The 27,902-nt window shown below is 37.7% G+C and overlaps 4 protein-coding genes across 5 annotated transcripts in view; 2 read left to right on the top strand and 2 right to left on the bottom strand.

Moving 5' to 3' along the window:
* Window positions 1-2,999, top strand: part of LOC140334470 (ras GTPase-activating protein 4-like) — a 66,137-nt gene extending 63,138 nt beyond the window's left edge. For both annotated transcript variants that reach the window (XM_072416756.1, XM_072416750.1), the window contains exons 19-21: window positions 80-200; window positions 416-453; window positions 1,466-2,999. In XM_072416756.1, the coding sequence (XP_072272857.1) occupies window positions 80-200; window positions 416-453; window positions 1,466-1,596 (290 nt within the window). In that variant the 3' untranslated portion in view covers window positions 1,597-2,999. The remainder of the gene's footprint in view (window positions 1-79; window positions 201-415; window positions 454-1,465) is intronic.
* A 2,960-nt stretch (window positions 3,000-5,959) lies between these two features.
* SYAP1 (synapse associated protein 1) lies at window positions 5,960-9,548 on the bottom strand. Its single transcript, XM_072416743.1, has 5 exons — window positions 9,389-9,548; window positions 8,615-8,760; window positions 7,962-8,020; window positions 7,463-7,607; window positions 5,960-6,639 (listed from the first exon to the last, which is right to left on the bottom strand). The coding sequence occupies exons 1-5, from the start codon at window positions 9,463-9,465 to the stop codon at window positions 6,515-6,517; spliced, it is 552 nt and encodes a 183-aa protein (XP_072272844.1). The 5' UTR covers window positions 9,466-9,548; the 3' UTR covers window positions 5,960-6,514.
* Window positions 9,549-9,946: 398 nt separating this feature from the next.
* On the bottom strand, window positions 9,947-13,565 carry LOC140334447 (DNA-directed RNA polymerase II subunit RPB11-a). Its single transcript, XM_072416739.1, has 4 exons — window positions 13,415-13,565; window positions 12,051-12,140; window positions 10,840-11,014; window positions 9,947-10,407 (listed from the first exon to the last, which is right to left on the bottom strand). The coding sequence occupies exons 1-4, from the start codon at window positions 13,465-13,467 to the stop codon at window positions 10,372-10,374; spliced, it is 354 nt and encodes a 117-aa protein (XP_072272840.1). The 5' UTR covers window positions 13,468-13,565; the 3' UTR covers window positions 9,947-10,371.
* A 461-nt stretch (window positions 13,566-14,026) lies between these two features.
* Window positions 14,027-27,902, top strand: part of TXLNG (taxilin gamma) — a gene marked incomplete in the record, with an annotated part of 18,781 nt that continues 4,905 nt past the window's right edge. Inside the window, 6 exon segments of the mRNA XM_072416738.1 lie at window positions 14,027-14,194; window positions 24,343-24,604; window positions 24,700-24,791; window positions 24,895-25,065; window positions 26,290-26,484; window positions 27,330-27,449. Of these exon segments, the coding sequence (XP_072272839.1) occupies window positions 14,120-14,194; window positions 24,343-24,604; window positions 24,700-24,791; window positions 24,895-25,065; window positions 26,290-26,484; window positions 27,330-27,449 (915 nt within the window).

Here is a 27,902-nt window from a genome sequence, read left to right as displayed (position 1 = left end):
ACATTAATTAGAAGTAAATCAATGAATTGGTACAATATACTAATTGATTTGCTTTATCTGTGGTCTTTGTGTAAACCAGTTGCTGGCTGTGACAAAACACGGCATGAAGTCACATTACAAGAATGGAATGATCTCCTAAATCCTGATCTAGAGGCCCAGCTCATCTTCAAACACCTCATTGGAGTCTGGGAACAGATGAAGTAAGTAGCAAAGATTGGCAGAAAAGAAAAAAGTTTATTAGATGCCCCTTGGAATTTATTTTCTTTGATCCTGCATAAGCTCTACATGGAGCAGACATTCTGTAAGCCACCTAGTTATACCAATGTTTAAAAAATCTTGCATTTTGAAATCATAAAACCTACTAAATGGTGTATAGCTTTTACTAAATATTCATTATATAATTTCTTATATACAGGGAGAAATATGAGGAACAGAAAACACATGATAATACTGGTAAGTCTTATCCATTTCTGGTAGGCTCTCACTGACGTTTTTGATTGCTTGGTCACTTCTGTCTTACTGTTAGGTCCCCTGAAGAAGAAGAGCTAATATGCCTATCACAACCTGTGTTGTGTCCTACTGTCAAGATGTCTGTGTCACCCCACTGAGCACCATTCATTATATGTTTTATAAAATGTAGGCTGCCAAAGTATGTGCGGATCAGGATGCAGACATGTTGTATGATAGTGTTATGAAGTCTGACCAACAAACTACAGCAAGTATTTACAATACAGATTTATTCTGCAAACACAAGAAAGCGTCACATCACATCACATCAAGCATTCCTGTCTTTTGCAGAGTATTGTAAATACTTGATGTCCTTTATGACAGCCAGACAGAATCTCCCAAACTAAGAGGCTTTTCCTTTTAGTTGTCCTTGGAGCAGGTATCCCCATTAGATTTCCCAGAGTTGCAAATTTAGATATACTTTAGTAATTGTTACCATTAAATGTAATGGCATCATAAAAGTTAAACTATTGTAAGAGTAAATATAGCCTGTTACCAAAATTGCTCTATGCCCTTACTAATGAGTAGTTCATAATTTGTACTGCACAGGGCCTGACCTACCGGTATTAAATGTCTTGAAGACTGGAGAAGATAAACTATCATGACTGAACCTGGGTGATCCAGCAATCCTGGAATGAATTTCCTAAAACCATGTGTTATTATTAGGCGAAGGTTTTCAATCCTGGACCAGATTCATTACAAGTTTTGCTGGATCACCCAGGTTCTCCCATGATAGTCTATCTTCCCTAGTCTAGGAAAGTTTTATTAAATCAGACCCGTTGTGTGACCCCATAGATGTCACTGGATTCATGTAGACCGTATGAATAACTCCAATTTATTCTACAGAGGTGTAAAACCAAACTACAAATAAGTGCTGTAAAACTGCGAAGTTGCAGTTATGCAATATAAACAAATATGGCTGCATAGTCATTTTCACAAATTTTCTGCTTCATTTTAGATCCTGCAAAGACAGACAGCGTTACTCAGCTTTTCCAGATACTGCAAGATCTTGAAGCCGCCCATGATTCTTTCTTATCTGACTCTCCAAGTATAGCCGATCAGGAGAAGAAATACCTGCTGGAATTGTAAATAACAACTCTGTAAAACTAAAGTTGTACTACAGCAGGGCTGGCAGAGATGGTGGCATTTTTCCATGACTGGTTTCCACAGAGAGTCAAAGTTTGTGACCGAGAGAAAGAAAACCGTTGATTTTCTCTTCTTCAGACCTATGTCTCTCTCTTCAGAAGACATGGGGCATTGCCAGCTTCATAGTGTTTGCCAAGTAAGCTACATTGACCAGTGCTTCGGTATGAATCATGCTATCCCAACAGCAAAAATAGTTAAAAATAGTCATTCATATAAGCCCTTGATACATCTGGCTTGCTTCATGTATTAGCAGTCAGCTCTAGGTAAAGTGACATGAGGTTCAAACATTTATTGGTCTTCAGGCTTCCTATGCAAGCTTACCCAACTGCCTTTATGGCAATACATTTTTCAAGCACTTTAGACCAGTGCAAAAACTCAGAGTCAGAGTAGGGGCGAGACAGCGGAGATTGAGGGCACTGCATGTCTTACATTTTGAGAAAAATCAGAATAAACTTTCCAAACTTTCTGATCAGTTATCCCAATGACAGCTTCCCATTGCTATATGAATGGCATATGAACATTGTCCAATCGACTAGAAACATTCTGACTTGGAAACTTTAATCTCTCTTCCTCCCCATGCTTGGGGTTGTTGCTACTCATATCAAGGCAAGCTCAGAACTAGATCATGGGAAGGTTAGGAAACCTTAGGTATGCATGTTAATATTAGCTGTTCCTCTTTGATGCAGAGCCATTAAATGTAGTCAGAAGATATAACTGTGCTCAATCTGCTTAGAGGCCCGTGTTGCCCTCTTGGGTTAAATGTGCCAGCCCTTCTCTGTGGTATTTACACAGGCTATTTTAAAAGGAATGATAACCCAATGCATCCAATCGGGTTAATAATTCCCGGATTTTAGAGCACTAATGTAAAATCAGATTGGCTGCAATGGCTTTCTCCATTTTGCACATCAGCTTAGTTCTTGAATAAATAGAAGGCAATACTTAGTGTATCTGTGCTACTGATGTATTATTTTCCAAGAGCACCTTATGCTGCCATATGTATGGTAACCTGAAAGTAATAACATATTTAACCAAAAACATTTAAAACAGATGTTCATTTTATTTATAAATCCGATTCAAATGTAAGTTAACAAATCTGTCATTACTCTTTTTTTTAGGGTTCTCAATAGAAATGTATCTTTTTTGTAAAATCCCTCTATATGATGGACAAATATGTTTCTGTTTTACATCTGACTTTCATGAACATTGAGTATAAAAAGAAAACTTTGTGAATTAGGACATATACAGGTTTTATGTTATATTTAAGATGAATGTAAGAATTTTGTGTTTTGTACATTATTTTTTCCATATTACAACTTCTTACTTAAATAAAGAAAGTAATAAGAAAACGTGTTCTTGGTGTCAGAAGTATTTTGCATTACATTTCTAAGCAGACTCCCTTAGGCTACCAATATGAACAGTGGGGCTTGTTTCCCCAACAATGACCACTTTTTACCCAACAAGGTCTCCCCAACAATGAAGACTGACGATGAAAGAGTGAAGGCAGGAGAGCACACTTGGGTGTTTCTCTCCCCCCTTACACCACAGAAAACAGCGCTGTGTGTACAGTGCTCATTCATTCATCTGTCACTCTTTTGTCAGTGGAACCAATCTTTCATAAATGAACATGTCTACGCAGCTTGAGACTCTATCAAATTAACCTGCCAGCAGGTAAAAAGTGCATTCACCTGGAGGTGCCTGCACATACCTGCAGCAACTTTTACTTCCATCTCTATACCTGAAAACCAAGGCTTTCTGATCTGGAAAAACTGCAACAATTCCTAATTAATGTAGCTTACCTTTCCTCACCCATGTAATTTTATTGGCTAGTGAAGAAGGGAATGATTAAGTGAGCAAGCTGTAATAGAAGCAGCAAAGCTTTGCCTATACGAAATGCCTCAGTATATGGGTATAGAGCAGACATTACAAACTGCTGCATGTATGTGCAGGCTGTGTTTGCTAGTAGCTTTATTTTTTTTTTAATGAAAGTCACTTTAACTGTAACTACCAATGGGAAGCACTGGAGGTTATAGCTTACAAGCCGCAGGCTTTCTAAAATACGATTTATTTACTGCGAATCTGAATTCTCACAGAGAACAATTTAGGAATGGAATGTGTAGCATAAATCGAAATCCAAAAGGTTAGTGTAGCACTATTTGCCCACTTAGTCTTTGGTAAATTGCTGTACCTCTCCCTATCTTATCTTCTGAGAGACAGCCTCTCTGGAATGCTTTTTATTAATATGCAATCATCACTGACCTGTTACCAATTAACATATGTTGCGAGTTTAACAGGTTTTACCTTTTTTTCCTTTACTGTACATTAATTATATCTATACAAGATCCTGAGGAATCCATGAATGACCAAAGGTGAACGAGCACTGGCAATGGAGAAGAACACACTGGGGTGCCCCTCACTCATTTTCCCCTCTCCAAAGAACAGAACAGTGCTGTATGTACAGCACTCGTTTCTTCATCTATCACTATTTTGCGTGAATGGGTGTACACTATGGCTCATATATGCTAACTCAAAGGGAGAACAATCTCCAGACAAGACTGTAGTTATTAAATTAATTATATATTACTTGAGAATACACAATGCAAAGATTGTGATAGAGAAACAAGACTGACCAAAATGTGGTAAATATTTTTTTAGTCCCAGCAAAGATCCCAATACGCATGGATTCAAATCATGCTTCCAGTCAACTATACTGATAATAGCACCCAGTACTGATGCGATTACCAGCCAATTCCTGCAGAAGTATATTAATATATACATATCAGCATATGTTGGCCAAAACTGCTTTTTGTAGTTTTGCATTTCTCATTTGTTTCCAATTTGTTTTAATGGCAGCAGCAAAAAAGGTAAAAAAAAAAAAAAAACAGGATAATAACCAATGAAAATCTCTGAACCCCAGTGGGGAGGCTTATTCTTTATAATAAAATCTTAAATTGTAATATAAACAAACTATTCTTCATCTGGGAAAAGAAAGTTAAAATCACCTTTACACACTTACTTTTTATAGCTCCAATATTTACAGAACTATATCTGTGCCTGTATTTCCTAAAAACCAAACACAACATTATTAAACGTTTATTACACTTTATTATAATTATCTCAAGTTATACCCCAGGATGTCCCCCTTGTCCAAAGATGCATTCACACCACCAGGGCACAGACCTACCCAGAGCAGTGACAAAATTGACAACTGTGTATAGGAATTTGGAGGGATCAAGTACAATTATTCTTTAGTATATAGGATCTCAAGCTGTTGTAGGGTTCAGATAAATAATAGAAAATAAAAGATCTAACTGATGTTGTGAAACTACAAGACCTGTATGTCATGCAAGCCACAATCTGACATGTAATGCCTCATACACTAAAGATACTCACATTGAGTTTTGGAAAAGACAACTTCCATTTGTATTAAGTAGGCAACAAATTTTAGTGCAACTAAAATAAAATAGGACACTGAATCAGTATAGATACAGATAGAAAATATTTTTACCAGTCCCAGGCTGCACATGGTCATACTGGGCGGTCATACAGCACAGACAGCTTTGTTACACTTTTCTTCACTCCAGGTAAAGCTTACCTAAACTCAGGGAATTTTTTTTTTTAGCCGTATTCGCGAATTTTACCGTGCTTCAAATAACGGTCCACGAACCCGACCCGGATACGTGATGTAAGCTCTTGGGTGCTCCTTCTGCAAATGCCCAAGCATCTCAGGCATGTGAAGGAGACTTTTCACGCAAATAGAAAAATTTGCCTATCTCAAGCATGTGCAGTAAGATCAGCAAATTTTTTTTTCATCCTACATCACCTGATCTTGCGCCTGGGTCGTGTGGCGTAGGATGAAGAACCCGGAAGAACAGGAGAAGATAGCGACGCCTGGAGCGTTGGCTCCGGGACAACGCAGGACCAGATGCAAGACACCCCTGGATGGATCGGACTGCCCTGCCAGTTTAGTTCCTCTTCACAATGTTATAGATTTAGTCACATAGCCTTGCCTGTTACTGGAGAGTAAAAGTGCAGCAGAAGACTGTTTAGTCCCCTTGATCTTGTCTCTTGTCAGCACTAATTCAATACGCTAAATTGACTTCATACATAAATTCTGCATCTGATACTGGAAAGACAAGATAACATGCCACCCACCGCTTACAGTAAAAGCTGGGCTGTGCATGGAAGTCCTTATATTTGCCATTGTAAACCCTTTGAACAAAAGTTTTTCTCAATATTTTAGAGTCAAATAAATCAAATAATAATAATAATAATAAATAATAATGTGAAAAGAAAACACTACTAAAAATAAAATCATGTAAAACTTTACTGGAGGTCATAACTAACAATTGTTTAAGGTCAAACAATTAAACTCTGAAATGAAAGAAAATACATAATGACAGATTGTTACCATAAAGTAAACCATTGTTTGGCACCCAGGCCTATACTTTAGCAGGGGTGTATAGGTTTGAATGTTTAGATTGAGATCTCCTTTATTTTTCTCCAGAACAATTTCTGAATATAATATATTTTAACAAAAAAAAACAGCTTGAACAACTTACAATCCCATACACCATATAGTTTAAATCATTTTAGTTTGTTACATCATGAAATAATTATATATGGAAATATTGTTACAGTATAAAACCATAACAGAGGGAAGCTCATAGGTCCATGCATTTCCAAGTGACAAAGAGTTCATCATTAACCCTTAAGTTTCTGGTGGTGCTTAAGGAAACCGCACAGATGTTGACAGGGTCACTTGAGCAAGTAAAGGCCATTCTGCCTGTGTAGGAATGACTGTAGTAATGTTACACCAGGACTGAGACATTTTCCAGGTCTGGCTATATTAGAGTAAGTGCAACTAATCCTCCTGGAGTAGTTCTTCTATCTCTTTGTCCCAGTTCTCATCCTTCATTTTGTCAGAGCCAACTACTTCATATTCCTGAACCACTTGTTGTAATTCCTGGATCCAGTCTTCGGACTCCTCTGAAATTTAGAATACAAAAGTTTAATAAACAAAGTTCAAAATGGTCTGGCACAAACCCAGAAACTGAAGTTGAAAAATAGACAAAGTTCCAGCCTGATTTCCTGAAAGGAAGCTTTTTTTGGTTAAGGCATGATCCAGGTTTAGCCACATAGCAGCTCAGGGGAGATACAATCATGTAAATCCTGGCACTGTTTAGTTGGTCACCTAATCTTTTAGTCATGTGCCTGTGGGGACTAATTTTGGTAGGGAATAAACCATTGTATACTGGGAACACACCAGAAGACCTGCTGTTCTAGGGATGATCTGACCCCACTAGTCTAGCCATGACATTTTATCCCTTGCTCAGATACTTAGATGTGCCAATTTCCACCACTACCAAACTAGCAAGGTTTATCACTTAATTTGTCAGTGGTTTTAATATTTTTGCCAATAGGCAGCAAAGTGGCTCAGAGGTTAGCACTCTGGCCTTTGCAGCGCTAGGTCCCAGGTCCCCTATGTGTAATATGCCGCTGCGTAATATGTCGGTGCTATATAAATACTGTGTAATAATAATATTAATAATAATAATAATAATAATAATAATAATAATAATAATAGGTGTATTTTGTGTCACACCAGGATTTTTTCAAGCAGATTTGTAAAGTTGCCTCTAATGGTTAATCTGTGTGATCCAAAGCAGGTTACCCAATTGGCAAAAAAATTAGGCAGTTTAGTTTATGTAAAAACTTAGAGAGCTTTAGGTTATAATGAGTTAAAAAAAAAAAGAAAAAGTACTTATTTCATCCCAATACCAACAACAATAATACAAAAAAAAATGGTCACCTTCTGCTGTGTCAACCTCATCCTTTTTGTCCAGCACAAGCTGTTCCATTTCTTTCCGTAGATCTTCTTGATTTATGTTACAGGAATCAAATGCTTCGCTCACAAACTCAGATACTTCTGGGCTGGTAGAAATCTCCTCTTCTTCCTAGGAATGGGAAACACACAGCATGCTTTACAGTTGTACATAGTATGGAGCTAGGGACAGAAATAGATTTACTGCATAATTTCACATAAAAAAGCACAAACAGGATAAAGCTACTAGATGTGCTGTTAGTGATTACTAAATTATATGTGTAAAACAATACACACTTTAATCAATTCTACAAAAACAACCTTTTTTCTGATCACTACTAAAAGTTGGCTGAAATCGTGCTAGCGGAGTGAATAATTTTGTGCCATACAGAAGTATTAGGTCATGTTTCTCTCATGATAAACTACATACATAAAACACATTGATAATAAAACACATAATTGTCACATGAAGAAGAAAATTAATTACCTCCTGAGTTTTCATTTGGTTCTTTATAACGACAGGTGGAGTCTTTGGTCTGACAGTTTCTAAACAAGATCAACAAACAATGACTGTATAGTATTTTAGGTATCAGCAAGAAACATTAAACATATCTAAACACACTTATGTTTTAAAATTTTGCTTTGATACAGGAAGTGCCATTTGGATTGCTTCCTAAAAAAATCACACCGCACTGCCTAAGTAAGCCCCTTATTAATCCTCAGCCATGATGCAAGATGTGGGGGGGCTCTTGGGGGAGGCTACAGAAATATAAAGGTGCCTTGATGGGTGCCTGTCACTGTGAAAAAGTGACTATTCCTAGAAGACTGTATTTGCATGCAGACCGACTTGAATAACACCCACATGTGATGCTGAGCTTCCATTATTAAAGAAATGTAATCCAAAAAATGAAAGGGATAGGTTTGGGACAGCAAGGCTGGGGAGGAAAGAACTCAGAAGACTGATGTCATAAAGACAACCTGGAGAAAATTATTTTCCTCTCCTTTGTGATTGCCGACAGTGCTTTGAACCTGAAAACCGGATACCTGGAGTGTACATACCTGCTGGGAAGGAGGATCACAGGATTAAAAAGATTTGATCACAGAACATATTTCTAGGAACCAAAGATGTGTGTCTAGTACCTTCTAAACCACCATCATCCGGTTTGTTGTTTGTTTTATCAGATTTGCCTGTGGATTGCTGGGCTGCCAATGCAGTTAGTTGTGCAGATTGCTTAATTAGTGATACTCTGTAGAAATAATTCCTCCAAAAGACTTCTTCTTTCACGCTAGAAAAGAAAAATTAGCATAGATGAAAGGAAGTGAAGGGAACTTTCCCAAGAGAAACACAGACAAACATGTAGAAGAGAGAAGAAGGTTTCACTTTTGTTGAATAAATAGTCTTTAGATAGGTATCCTAATTTACCTTCCTAAAAACAAATCAAAGAAATGCTTTCTCTGTAATGTAACAGATTACAGGTCTTGCGGGTTGACACTGCCTGTGGAAATTGCCAAGTCGGCAAGTTGCTATACTATCCATACAGACTGGATTTTCAGAGGATAGCTTTTGGAATAAAACAACATTTGAGACCAAAAAGTCTCAGTTTCTGTTGCAGATCTTTACTGACTTCCTGTAAAACTGTTGTCAGCAGAACAGGAAAAGAGAAAAAGCTTGGTAATAGAGCCCTAGAAAGTAGAAGAACAGATCATGATTCTCAGGACTTATCAATAAACTTGTCTGCCTGTCTCCCAACTGTAAAGTAATAAAATGATGTGCTTAGCAAGGCTGATTTATGTTATAGATTCTGTAGTGGTCACAGTCTAAAAATTAAATTTAATAAACAGCATTGGGAGTTCCAGTGTAAAGGACAACTAAAAAAAAAAAAAACACACACAACACAAATTCAGGCAACTTACAGTTTGGGGACGAGATCAAATCTCATGCGGTTGAGCAGCTCATCTTCCTGAAGCATTACAAGAGCGACAGGGTACATCTGACCAAAGTCAAAATTAAAATGGACACCAGCTGGAGGATCTCCGAGGAAGTTTCTTCGATCCTAGGACACCAAACACACAAACATTGCGATTATAAAATACTGCCAGGATAATAAATGTAACCGATGTCTGTGTATTCCTCATCTTGTGGCTTTGAAGAGAAGGCTGACACAGACTTTGTGCTTGAGCAGCTACTGTCTATGAGTGATAATGAAGACTTTGAAGCGGACTGTGTGAAGACACCAGCATTAGTGCAAGGAGAGTTTAAATACTTGTGAACAGGTAGTAAGTTCATTTTATTACAGAAAATACATTGTGTGTTCCTTCTCAAGTACCTTGCTGATTTTATTGAAGTTCTGCTTTAAGTGCTTTAGTTAAAACAGAACCTCACAAATTATGAATATATTTCCCCCAAAGTATTCAGTCACATAGACAAACCAAGCAAGAGTCTAAATGTACTATACAGAGCTCCCATTTGAGTTTGCTTATTCAATAACTATATTTGCATAAACATTTTGAATAGTTTCTGTATGATGGTAAGTTACAGACACAACAAAGAACAAATTATGTAAATGCAAGTTTTTACAATCCTCATAATGGCTGAAAAAATATAGAAACAATTTGGTTAAATAGACTGCCTCCAAGGTGGATTTTATGTTGGATTTATTTAAACAAAGCATTTCTCAAAGTCTCTAAACATTACAAACTACCATAAAGCAGTGCTGCTTTAGGACTAAAGAACATTATCAATGAATGTTTAAACAGAACAAAAAATTGCAAATTAACAAGTGCAATTTAATGATATCATAAAGAAAAAAATTAGACAAATATTTTCCCCGCAGAAAAGGGAAATCTTTAAAATGACAGCAGAGGACCTCAAGCCAATGCAGGTTTCTGTCTTAAGCTCATTCGATTCCTTCTTGTTTGTCTTTAATTGAAACCTAGAAAAGAAGGTAATAAAAGTCACATATATAAAAGATTTCAGTTAACACCACTTTATCGAAGAAATAAATGCTTCCTAAGGATTTTCAATATTAGGAATTAGTAAGGACCTAACTGAACATTTTGTCTTTTAATCTGAACTATGTGATCTACCCTTACAATGCTTCAGATCCTTATGCACCTGAAACCCAGCCTATACCCTTAAATTATTAACAAATATTGCATTAAAAAATGTTTCAGAATACCATTTTTACTTTAAAATGCAATATAAAAGTTTATTTAATTTTTCAAACTTGCTACAGTCTTCAGGTCATTGAGCACGCACTCAAACACCTCCCTGAGCAATGGTGTGGGGACTACATATCCCAGGAGCACCGGACCCACCACTTTTTCTCAAAGTGTCTAATGGCCCTCAGACATGATAAACCTACCCGAAATCGTTCCTCCAAAAGAGACAGCTCACTTATCAAGTCTGTGATTGCATTGGTAAAAGCCTCTTGAGGGCTGTATTCAGGTGTGGTCTGAACTCGAATAACAATTTTATGCTCCAGGGGATGAGGCACCTTGTACCCTGCAAATAGCACCTGAGGATCTTTCAACAGCTGCCTGTAAAAAAAAAAAAAACCATGTAAAATTAAATCAATGCGAACACCATGAAGACTTCTTTATAGAGCAAATTTAAAAAAAAAAAAAAAAATACAAATAGAAAAACATCACAGTGCTAATGCAAGAACATGTTTCCTTTCCCCAACCTAACATCTGCCTGAGCCTTGCATTACACAGTATTTTCATAAAACAGGGGAAACAAACTGAAAAAGGAGCAACATTTTAGGCCTTGTGTACAAAATCTCAACACAATTGATCTAGCTTGTATTTACAAGGTACAGTCTGGTGTTAGGAATGGAGAAGAAGTTTTGTGCAGTTCTGCACCATGTTTTTAAAATCTTGCAAGAAAACTCTACAGTTGCCATTAAACATTATCTACAGCAAAAAAAGTGTTTACATCTGCTGGTTTCTGGGCACTCCAAGTACCAAAGAGAGAAGATAACAACCTGCTTAAACATTTCTTATAAATTAGTCCGTCTCTAATACTTGCAAGCATCATGTGCAAGTTACACACATTACACATGCCAGCTAAACAAATGGCTTTCGCCAAATACAGCTTCCTATACCCTACTCTGTCGCCTCACTGGACAAGGAAACAGCATCCACATAACTTTACTTTAGGTGTTCAAATCAATCCAAAAAAGTAAAACATCATTATTGATTTTTTTTTTTTTTGGGGGTAGATTCTTGTGCATTTTTGTCTTTGAGACTCAACAGGGAATTAGGGGAAATGTCTTTTAGACAAGGAGGGTATTCAGAGTTGTCACTAGAACAGAGGTCAACATATAAAGATTTCACCTGTATTTGTATATATTTCTAGCAGACTGATCATTACACAAAATAAAAACCTGAAAGAGTTCTTACATTTCCACACATTACCTAAGTCTGAAAAAGATGGCTTTAGATTCACCTCTATTAATTAAAAATTAGCACCAGTGCCCAAAGCTGCACTAAGCACAGCTACACATGATAACAATTCAGGTTCTCTTTACCTGTGTAAGTATTCTAGTAAATCTTACCACATGTATTTACTTACGATTTAATAATGTTTCCAATTGTGTGATCTTCTTTGTTTATAGTGAACAAGCAGGCATTTGGTACTTTTGTGTCTTTGGTGATGGTTATTCTATGAATAGAAAACAAAAAGACAAAATATTTTCTATAGGTAAACACACTGGGTAAAAGCTCAGACACTGTAGTCTTGCAGAAAGAAGCCTTTTGCTAGCTGTAGGCTTCCCTTCCTTTAAAGATTCAGGCTGGCCAATCACTATCATGAGCTGCCTCATTGGACTATAGGAACTTGCAGGAGACAGAAAAGGGCATGCAACTGCAACAATGATGCTTTGAGTATCACAAAGGCCAGCGATTTAGTCATACAGTAAAGTTTTATACAGTCAATTTATACCTGGAGCAATGAGCGTGGGAAGATCCCTTAAGAAGCAACATATATTATCATATTTCTTTCCTACTCTATCCTGGTTAACAAAAAAACACTTGTGAGATAGCAAAAAGAAAAATCCAGAGTCCCTCTGACCTCTTCCCAACCCCAAGCCATGGTGCTCATTTGTCTGGTGTGTGATGGGAGCCAATTTTGTTGTACTAACACTTTTTGCAGGCAGCAAAGTTTACCTTTTTAAGAGAATCTATAGCATCTAACACACACACATTGTGCCCCTGCTGCACCCTGTGGTTCTTTCCATGGGCTGCTGTGTCACATCTATGTGGTGTAATGACACAAGGGCTGGTGGGAGAAACCAAAACAAATAGAGGGGTGCTATGGGTAAGCTGGACATTTTTTCAAAGTTGGGGCTCACTGCCTACCAGAGAGGTAAGTATAACTAATCATCTTGCACAATGTGGCATTTTTTTTAGTTACAGCTTTCAGCAATAACTAAAGGTACTCAATACTGTTACAGGTAGGATCTCCAGGTAAGAAACTTCTCAGTCACAAAACATTACTTATTAAGGCAGTATCCCAGGCACAAATTATTCATTTTAACACAACATTACATGTGTTTTTAAATTACAAAGTTGTCTAAGTATGTGAATCTCATATATTATCTGTACAACAGAGCTCAGGGTGGGACAAATGAGAGGAAGAGGTGCTATTACAGTGCTTGATAACCAGTGATTTGCAGGGAGAGGACAGAGAGATAACCTCATCAGTCATCTGCTTCTTAATTCACTGTTGGGGGAGGGACAGGACCTGTGTGTGTTTCTCTGCTGAAGAAAGATAAATCTGCTCCCCTTCTCTGTGTACATTTAGCTTGAAGAAAACTCTATAAGGAGAGATAAGATTTCACATACGTGATTAGCCTGCATGTCTCCCAGTAAAGAAGAGGAGACCAGTGCAATACCTGAGATTCGTATTGTGGAATCATTCACAGCCCTCATACTCACTTCTTTTCCCCCTCAAACAACAAGAACGATTCAAAGGCCGGTGGCGCGTTCATGTTTGCGGCACAGCAATTCTCCTCCTCACGCTGCCTCTGTGCAGCGCTTCTGTATACAACGTGAGTACGTCACCTTGCGTCACTACGTTACGTTTCGCTCTGTTTCCACTTCCGTCTTCAACAGGCCATACTATAATCCTGATTAGCGGCCATTTTCCTGAAGACAAAAAAAATGGTCTTCATTATCATGGTCGGTGTCATTTAAACCACAGTGGTATATTTCTCCCCAGCTTATGTTTGTTTGCAGTGGTATATGTGCACACAGGCTGCTGTGAAAAAAATTTGTCTTCAGAAAGTTAACGCCACATGACACGTTTCCAAGCACTTTAAATTTATAGCCAGGCTTGTGTTCAGTATGGCTTTATGGACCGCTAGTAAGCTTCCATAATTACTTTAAACATACGAATAAATCATTTAGGATTATGAATATACGAAGTATTATTATTCAAAATATAACGCGAATATCTTGTTTTTCCCTTATCAAACATGGCCGTATAGAAGCTCGTTCCAGTCACGTGGCTAGTAGCTGCTGTGCCGTGTAATGTTGCCTTTTCTCCGATTGGTCAGCCGTGTTCGGGGTTGTAGGGCTTATCGCTGCGCAGGGGATTTGGCTGGTGCCGAGACCGCGGCACTTCTAACACTGCGTCATATTATGTCGTCCCAGGTGGAAGTGGCGGCTGTTGTTGCAGATGCTCAGGAGTCGGAGAAGTTAGACGGCTGTGGGCAGGTAATAGCAGGGAGCCAGATACAATGCCTGGCTGTGTATGTGCGGTGTCCCGGGGCTGGGGGGACACGAGGGGAAACTCACACACCACCTGTCATTGCCTGTACCGAGCTCGGTGTGTGTGCTAACAAATGGCCGCCAAAGTCAATATGAGCTCGGCAATGTGACCTCTCCATACACATACTAGGGAACCCTCATATTACTGGTCTATGGCTCTTCATGGCATATCCAAAACTTGGAGCTTAGGAAATTTATTTTTAATTTGTGCCCTATTGGAGAGATTACCTAACAGGAAGTGTGAGGAGATCTCTCCATCCCTCGGGTATTTGTCAGGACAGGTGACCCCTCTCTCTACACTTTGATTGCCCTTTGTTTTCTGTTCTGGTGATAAAAGCTGTCAAGTTCTGGGTGACACTCCATAAAGTGTCTGTTTTATTTTAGACAGAAAATGTCTCAGGGTCACTGCACAGCAAATTAAAGAGGAAGTAAATTCAAAAGTGCCTAAAACAAAAAAACATTTTTCTTCAATCTTGCAGTGCAATCTATCAGTCCTGAAAGTGTCTTCTATCGGGTCCCATGTCGTCCCGGCATACGTCTCTGTACCATCTTCGCCTTCTGGGTCCTTCTTTCTAGGTCACCCGATGCAGGTGCGAGATCAGGTGACGTAGTTTGGAAAAAAACTTGCCGATCCCACTGCGCATGCACTTGCCTTTTCAAATAAAGGCAAGTGTAGAAGGAGCACCCAAGAGCCTTCTGGGGTGTATGACGTAGGTATCCTGAGAGGCTTTGTGCCATCAGAGTTAGGGGGCGGTGCTTAACCTTTTTTCTTTTCTTTTCTTTTTTTTTTTTTTTTTTTTTTTTTTTTTTTTTTTTAAGGGTGTTGAACTTAAAAAAAAAAAAACCCCAAACAGAATTTTTACCTTACATAGTCGGGTTCCTTACCCTTTTATGTAAAGTGAAATTTCTGAGTTTAGGTACGCTTTAAGTCTTGAAGTAGAATCAAAAAGTCACCATTAGGTAGAGATTCTTGGCAGAAAATAAATGCAAAGTCTGATTGGTGTTTTGTTTGCGCGGCACATGTACGCTGTAGTGTGGAGCCTGGTTGTATACAAGAAACCATCACTAGTAGACCCAGATACTGGGGGCAATGTATCCCCGGGATGTAGCAGTGACAGGATCATGGAGCTGTCATTGCTGCGGGGTGCATAAAGAAAGTGTGCACCATAATGGCAAATGCCCAACCACGCCGTTGATTATTTAGTTCTGTTTTACCAGACTTCTTTACAGGTATGGTTTCTTTTAAAATGTTTGTTTTTTATAGAGCGGGGAAGTTTTAAACACTTAGATGGTTTTTTTTGGTTGTTGTTTGCACCTCACTAGGGAGATTTTCACTTTGTTTTACTTTGCATGTGATTGCATTAAGATGCATGTGGAAATGATAGAAAATCTCCCCACAGTGAATAAAAATTTCATCCCAGAAAGTTGTTCATGGAACAGCCATCACCTGTTGGAAGACTTTCTATCATCTCAGTGCTCAACCCGGGATTTTTTTTTAACCAGGTGGGAGGAAATTTTAGGCGGCTGGCAGACCTTGTAATGTGACCCAACTTATCAGTAACTACCCAAAAACAGCCGGTTGGGTAATGAAAAATGCCGGGTGGTGCGGCCAGCTAAATGGGGCGGGGGAGAACACTGCACATGTTGGTTGGATGACAACTCAAACTTTTGGCCTTCAGCTTACTTTGTCTTGGTGATAATGGACAGGGGATAAATCTCCCCAAAGAGGGACATACAGCAAGGAGGACTTGTCTGGGGGTCTAACCTTTTCCTGCTACATCCAAAACTAAATGTTTTGCCTTAATACACACTCTATATTGAAACTATAGATAGTTAAAACACTGGACTTTTTTGTCATTGGTGTCAAAAAGATTTTTCTTTACTTCCTGTCATGTGACAAGTTCCCTTCTTTTAATTTGAATCGGGGTCACCGTTGGAATACAGTATATCTATTTCTGCTCTGGTGGCTACTCACAATTTTCAGGCGACTGCCAAGGGCAACTGGGCAGAATCTGGTGAAATCCTCGTCATTAATATTGACCTCTGACACAGGTGGAGTGAGTGAAGAATAATTAAGCTTAGGTATAGTTATACTAACTTAGAATCAATTTTTTTTTTCTTGCATTAGTCAAATCATAATGGGTTCTGTGTAAATCTTGGGATAATAGTTTGGTCTTATTTGTTTATGCTTCGTCTGAAGGATCTGGGTATTATGATGACCTTGCCAGCACTGGTGACTAAAGAATGTGGGCTGAACTGTAAGTGCACCTGTCAGTATTTGCAATGTCTTATGACGTCCTATGACATGCTGCCTGATCGGCCATATATAATGAATAGGATATGTATTGTTCTTGATAATATTGATGCCTTATGTATGGTGCAGCTGTCACTAGCTTGGGCATAAATTCTGTAATATCTATAGTGTGGTATACAGAAATCGTCTTTCACCCAACGCCAGCCCCAGTACAATATAATGGTGGATTTATCTGCACATATTGCAATAGAGCAGAAAATTTGCCTGGGATCCACTATCTTCCTAGCTGCCTAATCTGGTTGTGACTTCAGTTCTGATTGTGACAACCTCTCTCCCCAAAGCTTTTTTTCTTCCTGGTCTTCAACTTGCCATATGTCTTCTCACCGGCACCATCATGCATTCTACCTGATAAAGTGACTGCCAATGTTCAGTGCTGGAGAGAAAAGACATAGACAGCCAGCTACAATGGGACCCTGGAAGTAATCAGCTCAGTAAATCCATGCATTATATTCTGCATCGGCTGAGGGTACAACCTTTGTATTTATTTGTTTATGCCCAAAAATCCACTTTAAGCTAGAAGAACAACCATATTTGTAATGTTCAAATGATTTATTGCATGTAAACTCATGTACTTCATGTACTATAACAAGCTACCCTTCCGCACCGCCATCTGTGCTGGCTTATTACTAGTTTAAAAAGGTCAGCAGGTTTAAATAAAATGTATGGTAACCTAAAAAAATAAAAGTTCATACAACTGGCTGTACACAGCCATGGACAAATTTGTCGGTACCTTTAGACCTTTTTGAAAAAGTCACACCTAAAATGTGATTAAAACAAAGACAGGTGTGTAATAAGACACGATATGGCTTATTCCACAAAGATTTTCAAAATTGGTCTGGACATATTTGTTGGTACCTATAGAAAAGTCACAAATATATTGCATTAGAGTGATTCTTTTCAAACTTTCTCAGTCATTCAGTCTTTAAATGAAGTACAGTAGTTGCTTTACTGTTCGTTTATCTGCCTTCATGTGCCCCACACTGAACATAAAAGCAAAGGAGAGAGTTGCCTGAGGAGTTTAGAAACAAATTATAGAGTGGTATGTTGAAGGCAAGAGTCATAGGGCCCTGAAGCAGCTTGATGTTCCTATGCCAACAGTGGCAAATATTAAGTTTAATGGTCATGGGATTGTAGTCGACCTCCCTGAACCATGCATCAAGAGGAAAACTAACCCTAGAATGGGCAGAATGTTAGTTGGAAAAAAAGGACAACTTCCAAAATGGTTAAAGCTTAACTCCAAGGTCCATCAGTGTCTGGTTGTATCATCTGTCCCTTTTTAGGTGACATTGGACTCAATGGAAGAATGCCCTGGAGGACTTTTCTGTTAAATAAAAGACCTAAAAAAAAAAAAAAAAAAAAGCTAGACTTAAATTTGCTAAAATGAACACTGCCATACTATGTTGCTTTTGGGGGACATAACTGGACTTTTCGGCAAGTCACATCAGCTTATGTTAGTTAGATGTATATAAAAAAAAAAGCTTTTCAAAGAACATTATACCTATTGTGAAACACGAAGGAGGCTTGTTATATATTATATATTGAGACAGCTTTGCTGCATTTGGTCTCAGGCTCTCAAGACTTTGCAAGGCAAATATCTTAATAAGATCTTTTGGAGTGAAAGGTGCTGACCAGTTTTGGAAAGTTTTGTCATAGGTCATGGATTGTACTGCAGGATAATGACCTAAAACACACAGCTATGACTAGAACAAGTGTGTCTAAGAACAAAAGATTAGACTATTTCAAAGCAGATTTTTAAAAACCCAGATTTGATTTCTATCGAACATCAATGGAAGGAACTGAAACCTAGAGCCTGGAAAAAAACTGACGGCCTGGAAATAGGCCAAAGTATTTGTTGACAGGTTCTGATGTCTCATTACAAGCTACAGGGATTGCTTTTTAGGGTCCCATCATATTTGTTCTAAAGTAAAGTCTGAGTTTTGTTAAATATAGAATAAACAACGAGGGGTGGCGTTTGCTTTTGTCAGTTTTAAGTTATAGCAGAGACAACTGTGGATTCTTTTGTGTACATAGGGGGTACAAACAAAATTGTCTACATTTGTACGGAACATGTTTTATACAGCACTTGTCTTTTATTCTTTCATGCTTTAAATACCTGGTGATCCTGCCAGTTCATATAAGGCATTGTGACAGCATGAGAACTATGCTGTCATTTCACCAGAGCAGCTTCCTAGTTTTCACAGTATACATGACAAGCTTTGGTGTAAGAGCTTCCCTCAGATTCGGTAGGAAATTGGAATCTATAACACTGCTTGAATTTTCTTGATGACTAGTCCAGTGTGTTCCCTCCTCACTAGTAAATTTTGGTCCTGAATGTATCACACCTTGTATTCTGACCATTACAGTGTACCATTTTAACAAACACACTAGCTGGACAGATAGGAAAGGGGAACATGGTTGGTTTTGCTAATGGGTAGTAAACTACTATTTTTTTATATTTTTAAACTTCCTAATGTTCATAGAGAACATTCATCTCATGGATATTTGTTTGTTTTTTTTACAGTGAGTGTTAGGATAGTTATCATATTACATTCTGTTCTACACAGTTTTACTCCAGTTGGATTACCCAAGATTATCCTAATTTGTTGTGCCATCTGTCCCTAACAGATTATGAATATTTAACGGTCACTTAAATCCGTTGCTGCTTCAAGGACAACTTTGATTTTATTGATAACAATATTAAGGTTTGTTTTAAAATGCTGGTTTTATTGTGTAGGTAATGAAGTAGCCTGGTGGACATACTGATTTACACATTTACTGTATACAAAATCTCTAGGAAGAGAAAAGGATTTTATAGCCCTAACTTCTGGCCATGTCGGTGGAGAATGTAAAGTTTAGGTCTTGTATGTAAATATCCTCTTGTCTCCTGTTAGATGTAATGTATCTGGGAATGGATGATGCTGACTGTATGTCTGATCTTAGAAAAAAAGATATAGCTATTGTATTTATGCATCCAGAAATATTACATAAAAAATGCTAAGCATGATTTGTATCTAAGCTCATTTTTATATCATAACCCCAATGCAATTTATGCAATCAACCCTTTAATTTTATACTTTACTTCTATGTGTATCCCCTATTAAAAAAAAGCTGACTGCACTTTTAAACAAAGTAGAGCTATCATGTTTTCATCCCCTGACTGAACATAACCCATTCATGTAACTCCACATGTTCATTCTTGCTAAGATTCCAGTGTTTGGCGGTTGTGGAGGGTATCCAGCAGCACCTGTTAAGTAAAGCCCTATAGACTTCTAATAAACAGCTAGTTTCTCCTTGGAAGTTAACATTGGCAATCTCCTACTACTCTCAGTTGAGGTTTCTTTTCAAAGTACTTTTAACTTATTTCGCTCACATTTATTACTTGCTGAGATCATCGCCACATGGCTTTCATTTCATTACCATGCAGCAGTGACATTGCAGGAAAGTACCACAGACTATGGAAAGGATAACTGGACATCTTCTGACTACTTGCCCAATAAAAGAAGTCCGTGCATTTTTACTGCACAGATTCTGCTGAATATAAACAAAGTGGAGAAGCAATGGTTGTTGGGATCACTGTCAATAAAAAAGTGTGAAAGGAAAGATTTTAGATTGTGGGTTTGTGTTCTATAATGGAGACACTTCCCATGATATTCAAAGTTTGGTGAACTGTGCAGTGTATGGACAAGAGATTAGGCCTTGGTATCTTTTAGGTCTGATTAGGGTATTTTGCATATAAATTGCTCGTCATATTCCTGCATAGGGACTAAAAACAAACAAAGGTATGTTGGGTATGGAGTCTTGGAGAACCAAATACTTCAAGCTGATCTTGGGGTTATATAAATTTACCCTTGATGTGTTACTTTCCCTTCACTGCAAGCGTTGAATGCTTTCTTTGCTCAGCAGTTCTCCTGGCTCACCCAGAAGCCAGCGCTTTCTTCCTTACTCTCAGACTCTCCTGTATGCTCATTTACAACATCAGGCTGTTGCTTTTGCATTGTTTGTGAAGATGTCTGAGTGCTTGCATCTAATGGAACATTTAAAAGACTAGATATGAAGGTAGGAGGAAGCCTGCAGCATTAAGGATAACATAAGTATAGATGCTTTCGTTGTTACCGCTAGACAAAAAACAAGCATTGAACCCTTGGAGAAGCACCCCCAGTGCAAGAGTAAATTTGATTTTCACTTTCACAGCGTGTATATATGTGCTTTACCTATACTATCTCTTTTCCAGGATTTTGTCTGAAAAAAGAATCCTTTACTTTTCCTTTAAACTGATCACTTTCTAAACTGCTTTAGGAGTCTCAGCTCCTATTTTTCTATAGTAAAATAATGCTTACTAGGATACACCCTCTATTAAACTGCACCTGGGATTTTGACAATTATGGTAATTGATCCTTCATTGTTACAATACATTGGTATGGAAATACACTACAAAACGAACAGGCATGTATGTTATGCATGAAACTATATACTTTTCTGGCATTTAAAGTAAACTTCACCCGTAGTAGGCAAAGTAATAGGCTCACTTCAAAACAAAAGAGACTCTCAACCTAAAATTTCCAAGCTCTTACCAAAACCCTAGAAACCGGACGGTAAGGAGGTCTGGCAATTGGATTTTCTGACAGATAGTTCAGTATTATGGGGCGGTGTTTTGTGTTTCTCTATACTTCTTAGTACACATTTGTTAGCAATAGGCACACCTAGTGTTTTGTAGCTCCTTAGATATTGTATAGCATATTGCTTTCCTTTAGAGCTTGTGGTATTACATGGCAATACACCCTTTATGCATGTTGCAGTGCCATTTATTTTGCACTTAAATCTATTGTGTTAACAATACAGAGGTGGGTACAGTTCTGGCTGGACTGAGTGTTTTGAAAGCCCATTCAAAATTAACGTGCTACCTTAATATAAGGAGAGTTAATGTACATATGAACATAATGTGCCAAAATCCCCAGGAACGGTGAACCAAATCCCAAGCTGGACTTTAAGCACATGTTATAAGAACACCAATGAACGCAGTTACTGATTGTTTTACAGAAAGGAATTTAAATATAATTAGTGTAAGTACCTAAATTTCACGTCAGCAATCTGTAAGTGTGAGAAGAAGGGCCAGCACTTGAGACAATGCAATGGAACCCAGACAGAAAAGTAGAGAGAGAAAGTAGAGAGATTCCCTACACTGTCTGTTTCTGCTCTTTCAGTATCCAATATTAGAGACCGAGGGTGGTGAACTACCTGTTGCCTAATTGCAGCAAAGGCAGGTCAATATGATGGCTGTGCTGTGTGGTAGAAGTCTGTAAAGGACTCAACACATATATATAATTTTTAAAGACATCTATGTGTATATTTAAACACTGAGTCTTTTTGCAGGCTGTTCAGCTTTTAAGCACTGTGCTTTACTTTTATTCTCTCATTTAAATTGCCCTGTATGTCTGTTTTGTTTGTCTCTTTTGTAGGTTAAATTCAAAGACGGCTGGGTAAATTAACTTGCATTTGTATTATTAGAATACATAACATTTTGTTTCTCTTTAAATGGGGTCTTTCTTCTATTCTCCTTCACTTCCTACATTTATGTGATCCTATTTGCTTGTTGGTTTTGTGTGTTGTTAGCACACTGAATCTGTTCATTGTAGTTAAGTCCGGTAGTTTAGTTCTGCGTGTTGACTAAGCAGTTTTGTCAGTGGGCTAAACTAGTTAAACTATTTTGCTTGGGCAAGGCACCAGAAACTTGTTCCAGAGATCTGTTTTCATATGTGGTAATCCCTTTAAGTGCCCCTAAGCGCTCTGATTGAGCTTGTATGTTGCAATCCCAGTGACTCAGTTCACTGTATTCCTCAAGCTGCTTTGCACGTAAAACCAGTGACCCGACTAAGTAGTGTGCTTGTGTTCAGAGTCTGATATAGATAGTGTTTTCTACCACAAACCTTTCAGATCACTGGAACTGCCTGATAACAGGAACTGCAATACATAACAGACCTGTTTATGAATGTTTTTGGGATCTTCAAATAGTGACATGTGAAAACAAGATCTGTTGAGAAGGAACAATATTTATTTACAATGTCATAATATAAATCAGTAATATAAAATGGTTGGTGACACTCATCTGTAAAAATAGTATAAAACTCCATCTAAAACCATCTATGATGTAAAACCAACATGTGAATGTTGTATTCATTCCTGGTGATAAATCACTTTCTGCATGGGTTATGCTGCTGTAATACTGACAGAATAATTTGGGTTGATTTTTACTTTCAGGCCTGTTTCCTTTAGTTTGTAATTCTTTACCTAAGTTTTGACACCCCTCCTCCCTTTTTTTTAAATAATATGTAATTTACTTTTGGAAGACCTCTGGATGTGCCTTGGCCATGGTTTTAGGAGGAAATCTCAAGTCACTCTGTCTTTCAGTCTTTGGAGTCTGTAAATAAAACCTTCAACATACCTTCAAAACCTTCCACTAGTTTTTATTTGATAAAGTATTTTCTTTATTGATTGAAACTGCAAACATAAAAGGCATTTCATGATTGGATGATTGGTGTTAAACACAGTTGAGCATTTTTTGCAGCCTCTATTTCCACTGTTTTATTATCTGTTGCACTCCTAGGCAGGTGCTGACAGCCAGCAAGCCCCTTACCCAGTCACATTATAGGACACTGAGGTAGGTAGTGTAACTTAAAGGATCTGCTGCTAACATCTTGTGGAAGAAACCCTTTGGAGATCTTGCAGAGTACATGCCTAACTAAAACCTACAGAGTGTTATGCAGACAGCTTTAGTGTTTTGGCTGATCAATGTAAATTCAGTGTACAAAGCCAAAGTTTGAGATTTTGTAGTTTGTACCTCAAGACATAAATGAACTGAAAATTAGTTTTAGTAAAGAGCAATATTTCACTTTTCATTTCCCTGATCTGGTAAAATACACAGTGCTTTGAACAGCAATGATCTAAATGTACTTTTTTATTAATAGCATGGTACTTTGCTTTCTTTCTATGAATAATTTATGTACAGTTTAGTTTAACTATACACACGTTTGTGGTTGTATGAACTCCATTGTACAAGAATGTTGATGGTGGTGCTCAGTACACTGCAAAACTGCATTTATGCATGTATTCATGTATACACGAGTCCTATATAGTTTCAGCCACAAAATACTGAATACCTATACACAGTCACTAGATTTTCTCTGATATTCCCTGGCTGCATGCTTGTTTTGGGTCATTTTAGGCCAAGGGGGTCAGGATTACATCCAGGAAACATACTTTTCTGGCTTCTTCTGAAAATGCTTATCCCATAACATGTTTGCTTTAATAAAAATTTAAGGGTCTTAAAGTGGCCAGTCTTCTATAGAATATTTGCTGAGTTGAATCCATTGCTGGGCTGTATCCATTCTGTAAACCAGTGTTTATGGATGTACAGTTTGTCCAGATTCATAAAAGGATTATTTGCATTGCTCCACCCTTTATCCTAATATGAGGAGTTAACACCTTAAATTATGGATTTGTCATAGAACTGAGGCACAAATAGCTTCTTTGTTTTATCCTGTGCCCTGGAGGATTTTTCATTGCCTTGCCTTGCCTATGTCCACTTTATCATAACCTGCTGTTTACACTGTCCCATGAGATATATAGACAAGCATTGGACAACACTATTATCTTAGGCTAGTAAACATTTATTAGATTTAAAAATATTTGTGCGTTTTCCCCTCTTCTCTGACTGATTTAGACCTTTATTGTCCTGTTTCTTGTAACACTGTCATGTTTTGTTTCAATTTGTTTGTATTGACAGATTACGATGGGTGAAAGCAAATTAAACCGATCCAATGAGGATAACCTTGACTTGTTGGCAAATGCCAGTTTGCCTGTCTCTATGGTCAATGGAAAAGATAATCTAGGAGAAGTACAAAGCACAAATATCGAAGAAGGTCTGGTGCCAAACCACCTGTTAAATATGTCTCAAGAGGAATCGCCTGGAAAAGAAGATTGCAGACTAAGCCCACCTAGGGGGCAACAAGTCCCAGCAAGTGAAAACAACCAAGAAAAGACACTTGGTAGGAAATACTGCAACTGAAAAGCAGTCTGTTTAATCATTTTCTGGCAATTTTTGTGTGTAGTGATACTCACAGAATTTGTATATGACTTGCAGGTAAAGAAGTTCTGCTTTTAATGCAGGCTTTAAATACTTTGAAGTCTCCAGAGGAAAAACTGGCTGCCCTTTGCAAGAAATATGCTGATCTTGTAAGTATTACTAAGTAGTTCCTGTGTATGTGTTGTTGTTAAATTGTACATTATGTCATGAATGATGGTTTTACCACATTTATTCTTGTAATATTCAATTCAGCTGGAAGAGAGTCGGAACTTCCAGAAGCAGATGAAGATTTTGCAGAAAAAGCAGTCACAGGTGATAAAAGAGAAGGTTCACTTACAGGGTGAGCACAGCAAGGCCATTCTCGCACGAAGCAAGTTGGAGTCACTGTGCAGAGAGCTTCAAAGACACAACAAAACATTAAAGGTTAGCCATATCGTAATCTATGTTTTATCCTATTGCCTTCCTAGCTAGATCAGAAATGATATGGGATTCAGATTATATCACACTGCCCATAAATTAGACCTTTGTGTCAGCTTTTAGCATACTAGTCTTTTCATTTTGCGAAGAATTAGAAAAAAAAAAAAAAAGGAAAACTGAACACAAAAATTCAACACAGAGGCAGCCTCAGATAAAGCATTTTGCAATGAAACTTCCTGAAATGTGTAATGTGTAATGTGTTATATGTCCTGAATATAGCGGATTTACATTTGTCTGGCTCTCACTATCTAGATTTCATATCTTTTTTTTTTTTTCTGTGCTATTTCCAGAATGGGACACATGATCACCCTTGGTTCCTTCAGAGATTTCTAGCGGGCATTTATCTCCTGTCTGGTGGTGTCTAATTTCTGACACCATTGTCACTAGGCAGGTACATAGGACCAGTAAAACCTCCCCTCCCTAAACTCTCCGTAACCACAAATGAATATTATAGCAAAGTCTAAAAAGTTGTGGAATTCTCAGTTTTTTCTATGTACCGAGTTATTCTTTCCACTGAACAGTAATGTTAGGAGGCCCTTTCGTCAGATAGGGTCCTTTCTTTACAGTTTTCTGTATATCGATTCTTCTTTAGGGCCACTGTTATTATTTTTTTATTCACAATTGAAAATAAAAATAATATGGTTGTATGGGGAGGTGGGTGATCATGTTATGTACACTGTGTGAATTGTGTTATATTATTTGGGGTGTTTTAAAGGTCTTTCTTCTCCCTTCTTTTGCTTCTTACAATCTTGTTCATGTGGTAAAATGCTTTGGGACTTGCGATGATTTGATTACTAATCAGTATATCAATCAGTAGGGTCAGTGCATACAATTAGCAGTTTATCTGCTTATGTTTATTAGGCCTTAAGGTGAGAAAAAAGATAACCACATCTATGGTTTTACACATTACAAGAAATAACCCAATGTTTTGCTGGTTTGTATTTTTGCATTACATTGTCACCAACTTAGCTGTTTGTGTCTTACTGTATAAGTAAAGCGCCATCATCCCATCCCTTTAGCAGTAGTAAAATCTTAGAAAGCATCTTAACAAAAAAAAAAATGTTTTGCAGAGGTTTTCCTCTAAATTGATCTCCAGTTCTGTTGAGAAATTATGAAGGTTCATATTCGTTTAGAAAAATAGCCTAACCAAAACTTTTTACTCCAATTTAGGAAGACAATCTGCATCAGGCACGTGAATACGAGGAAGAGCGCAAAGAAGCCACGGCGCATTTCCAGATGACCTTAAATGAAATACAAGCACAGATGGAGCAGCATGATGTCTACAATGCTAAGCTCCGCCAGGAAAATGCAGATCTAGGCGATAAGTTAAAGAAACTTATTGAGCAGTATGCTCTACGGGAAGAGGTGAGGGTTTTTTTATATGCATTCAGTCCTACATCAGAGACAGTGATTACATTTTTACTAATAAAACTGGGGGGTTCCATTGTCTGAAGGCATAAGCATTTTTACTGTATTTTACAAATAATCTAAGGTTATAATGGTGCCCAAAATCTTATGATATTTTTTGTAGTTGGTGGATTATAATATATAATATTATAAAAAATTAAAATGTTGAGTTTCTGCAATTTAAAGGAGTCGTCCCCATATCCCCATGTCCTTAATCGTGGACTACCTGTATAGCCATTCCCTCTAATCCTGAGAGGAGAGCGCAGCACTAGGGGGCAGTAGGGCCCTGCTGCATGGGCATGTTCTGCCCGTGAACATTATTGTTGTTAAGTTATTGTTCCTAAGTGTTCACAGCCAACAAGGTCATATTTGAGCCTTTGTTGTTAAGGTGCTGCTCTCCCCAGGATGCCTATCTTTCAAAAAGCAATTGCTTATACATGGTAGGTTATAAAATTTCTGCATATATCTTAGTTTTGTATTTAGCGGTTTGCCAGGAGTTTTACTTTTATTTTCTCTATTGTGTCTCATTAAATAGACAGTGTTATCATTTAAGTCTATTGATTTTTTTAAATGTACTGTTTTTTAAAAATTTGTCCACTGTTCAAACAACCAAGTTCGTAAACAGATGCAAGAGGCTATTAGGAATTTATTTGCTGTATTTGCACAAAACATTCAAACATTCAGGGTGGAGTGGCCTATTATACTTTTGTTTCATAATTTATGTATTCATTTGCTTTGTTTTTTTCCTCCATATATAATATATAATTCTAACTGTGCCAGGCTTTTTTTTTTTTTTTTTTTAGCACATTGATAAAGTCTTCAAGCATAAAGAGCTACAGCAGCAGCTAATTGATGCCAAACTACAGCAGACAACTCAGCTTATGAAAGAAGCCGAGGAAAGACACCAGCGGGAAAGAGATTTTGTAAGTACAAGTCATTGCTGGAGATACTATCAGCATTTCTATGACATTTCCATTTTTTTATTTGTGCATGTTTTTAAGTAACTTGACTGATGGAAATCTAAAATGTTTGATGCACTGCTGACCAGTGGGAAAGATGTCAACCTTTATTGATAATTTAGGACACACCAATTTTCTTTTTGGCTGACCTGAGAGGCACAAAGTGCTCATTGCTTAAGGAACCCCTAGCAACCTCTGGAGGAACCCTGGTTGAGAAACCAAATTAAATTACATAAATGGCTGTGGTAGCTGTATTCATTACCTTCAGATCACCATCTTTCTATATATATAGGAATTCTAGGGCTTGTTGGGATTTTCAAAGCTACACAAGCTACCTCCAATGCAAAACCTCCAATAGCTCATTGCTCCTAAAATACTGCTACATTTGGTATATGTTTACAGATTATTCCTGTTTAC

This window comes from Pyxicephalus adspersus, chromosome 1 (assembly GCF_032062135.1).
Source record: "Pyxicephalus adspersus chromosome 1, UCB_Pads_2.0, whole genome shotgun sequence".
NCBI lineage: Eukaryota > Metazoa > Chordata > Amphibia > Anura > Pyxicephalidae > Pyxicephalus > Pyxicephalus adspersus.
The sequence above is the reverse complement of the archived record's forward strand: the minus strand, read 5'-3'. Positions and strand labels throughout refer to the sequence as shown.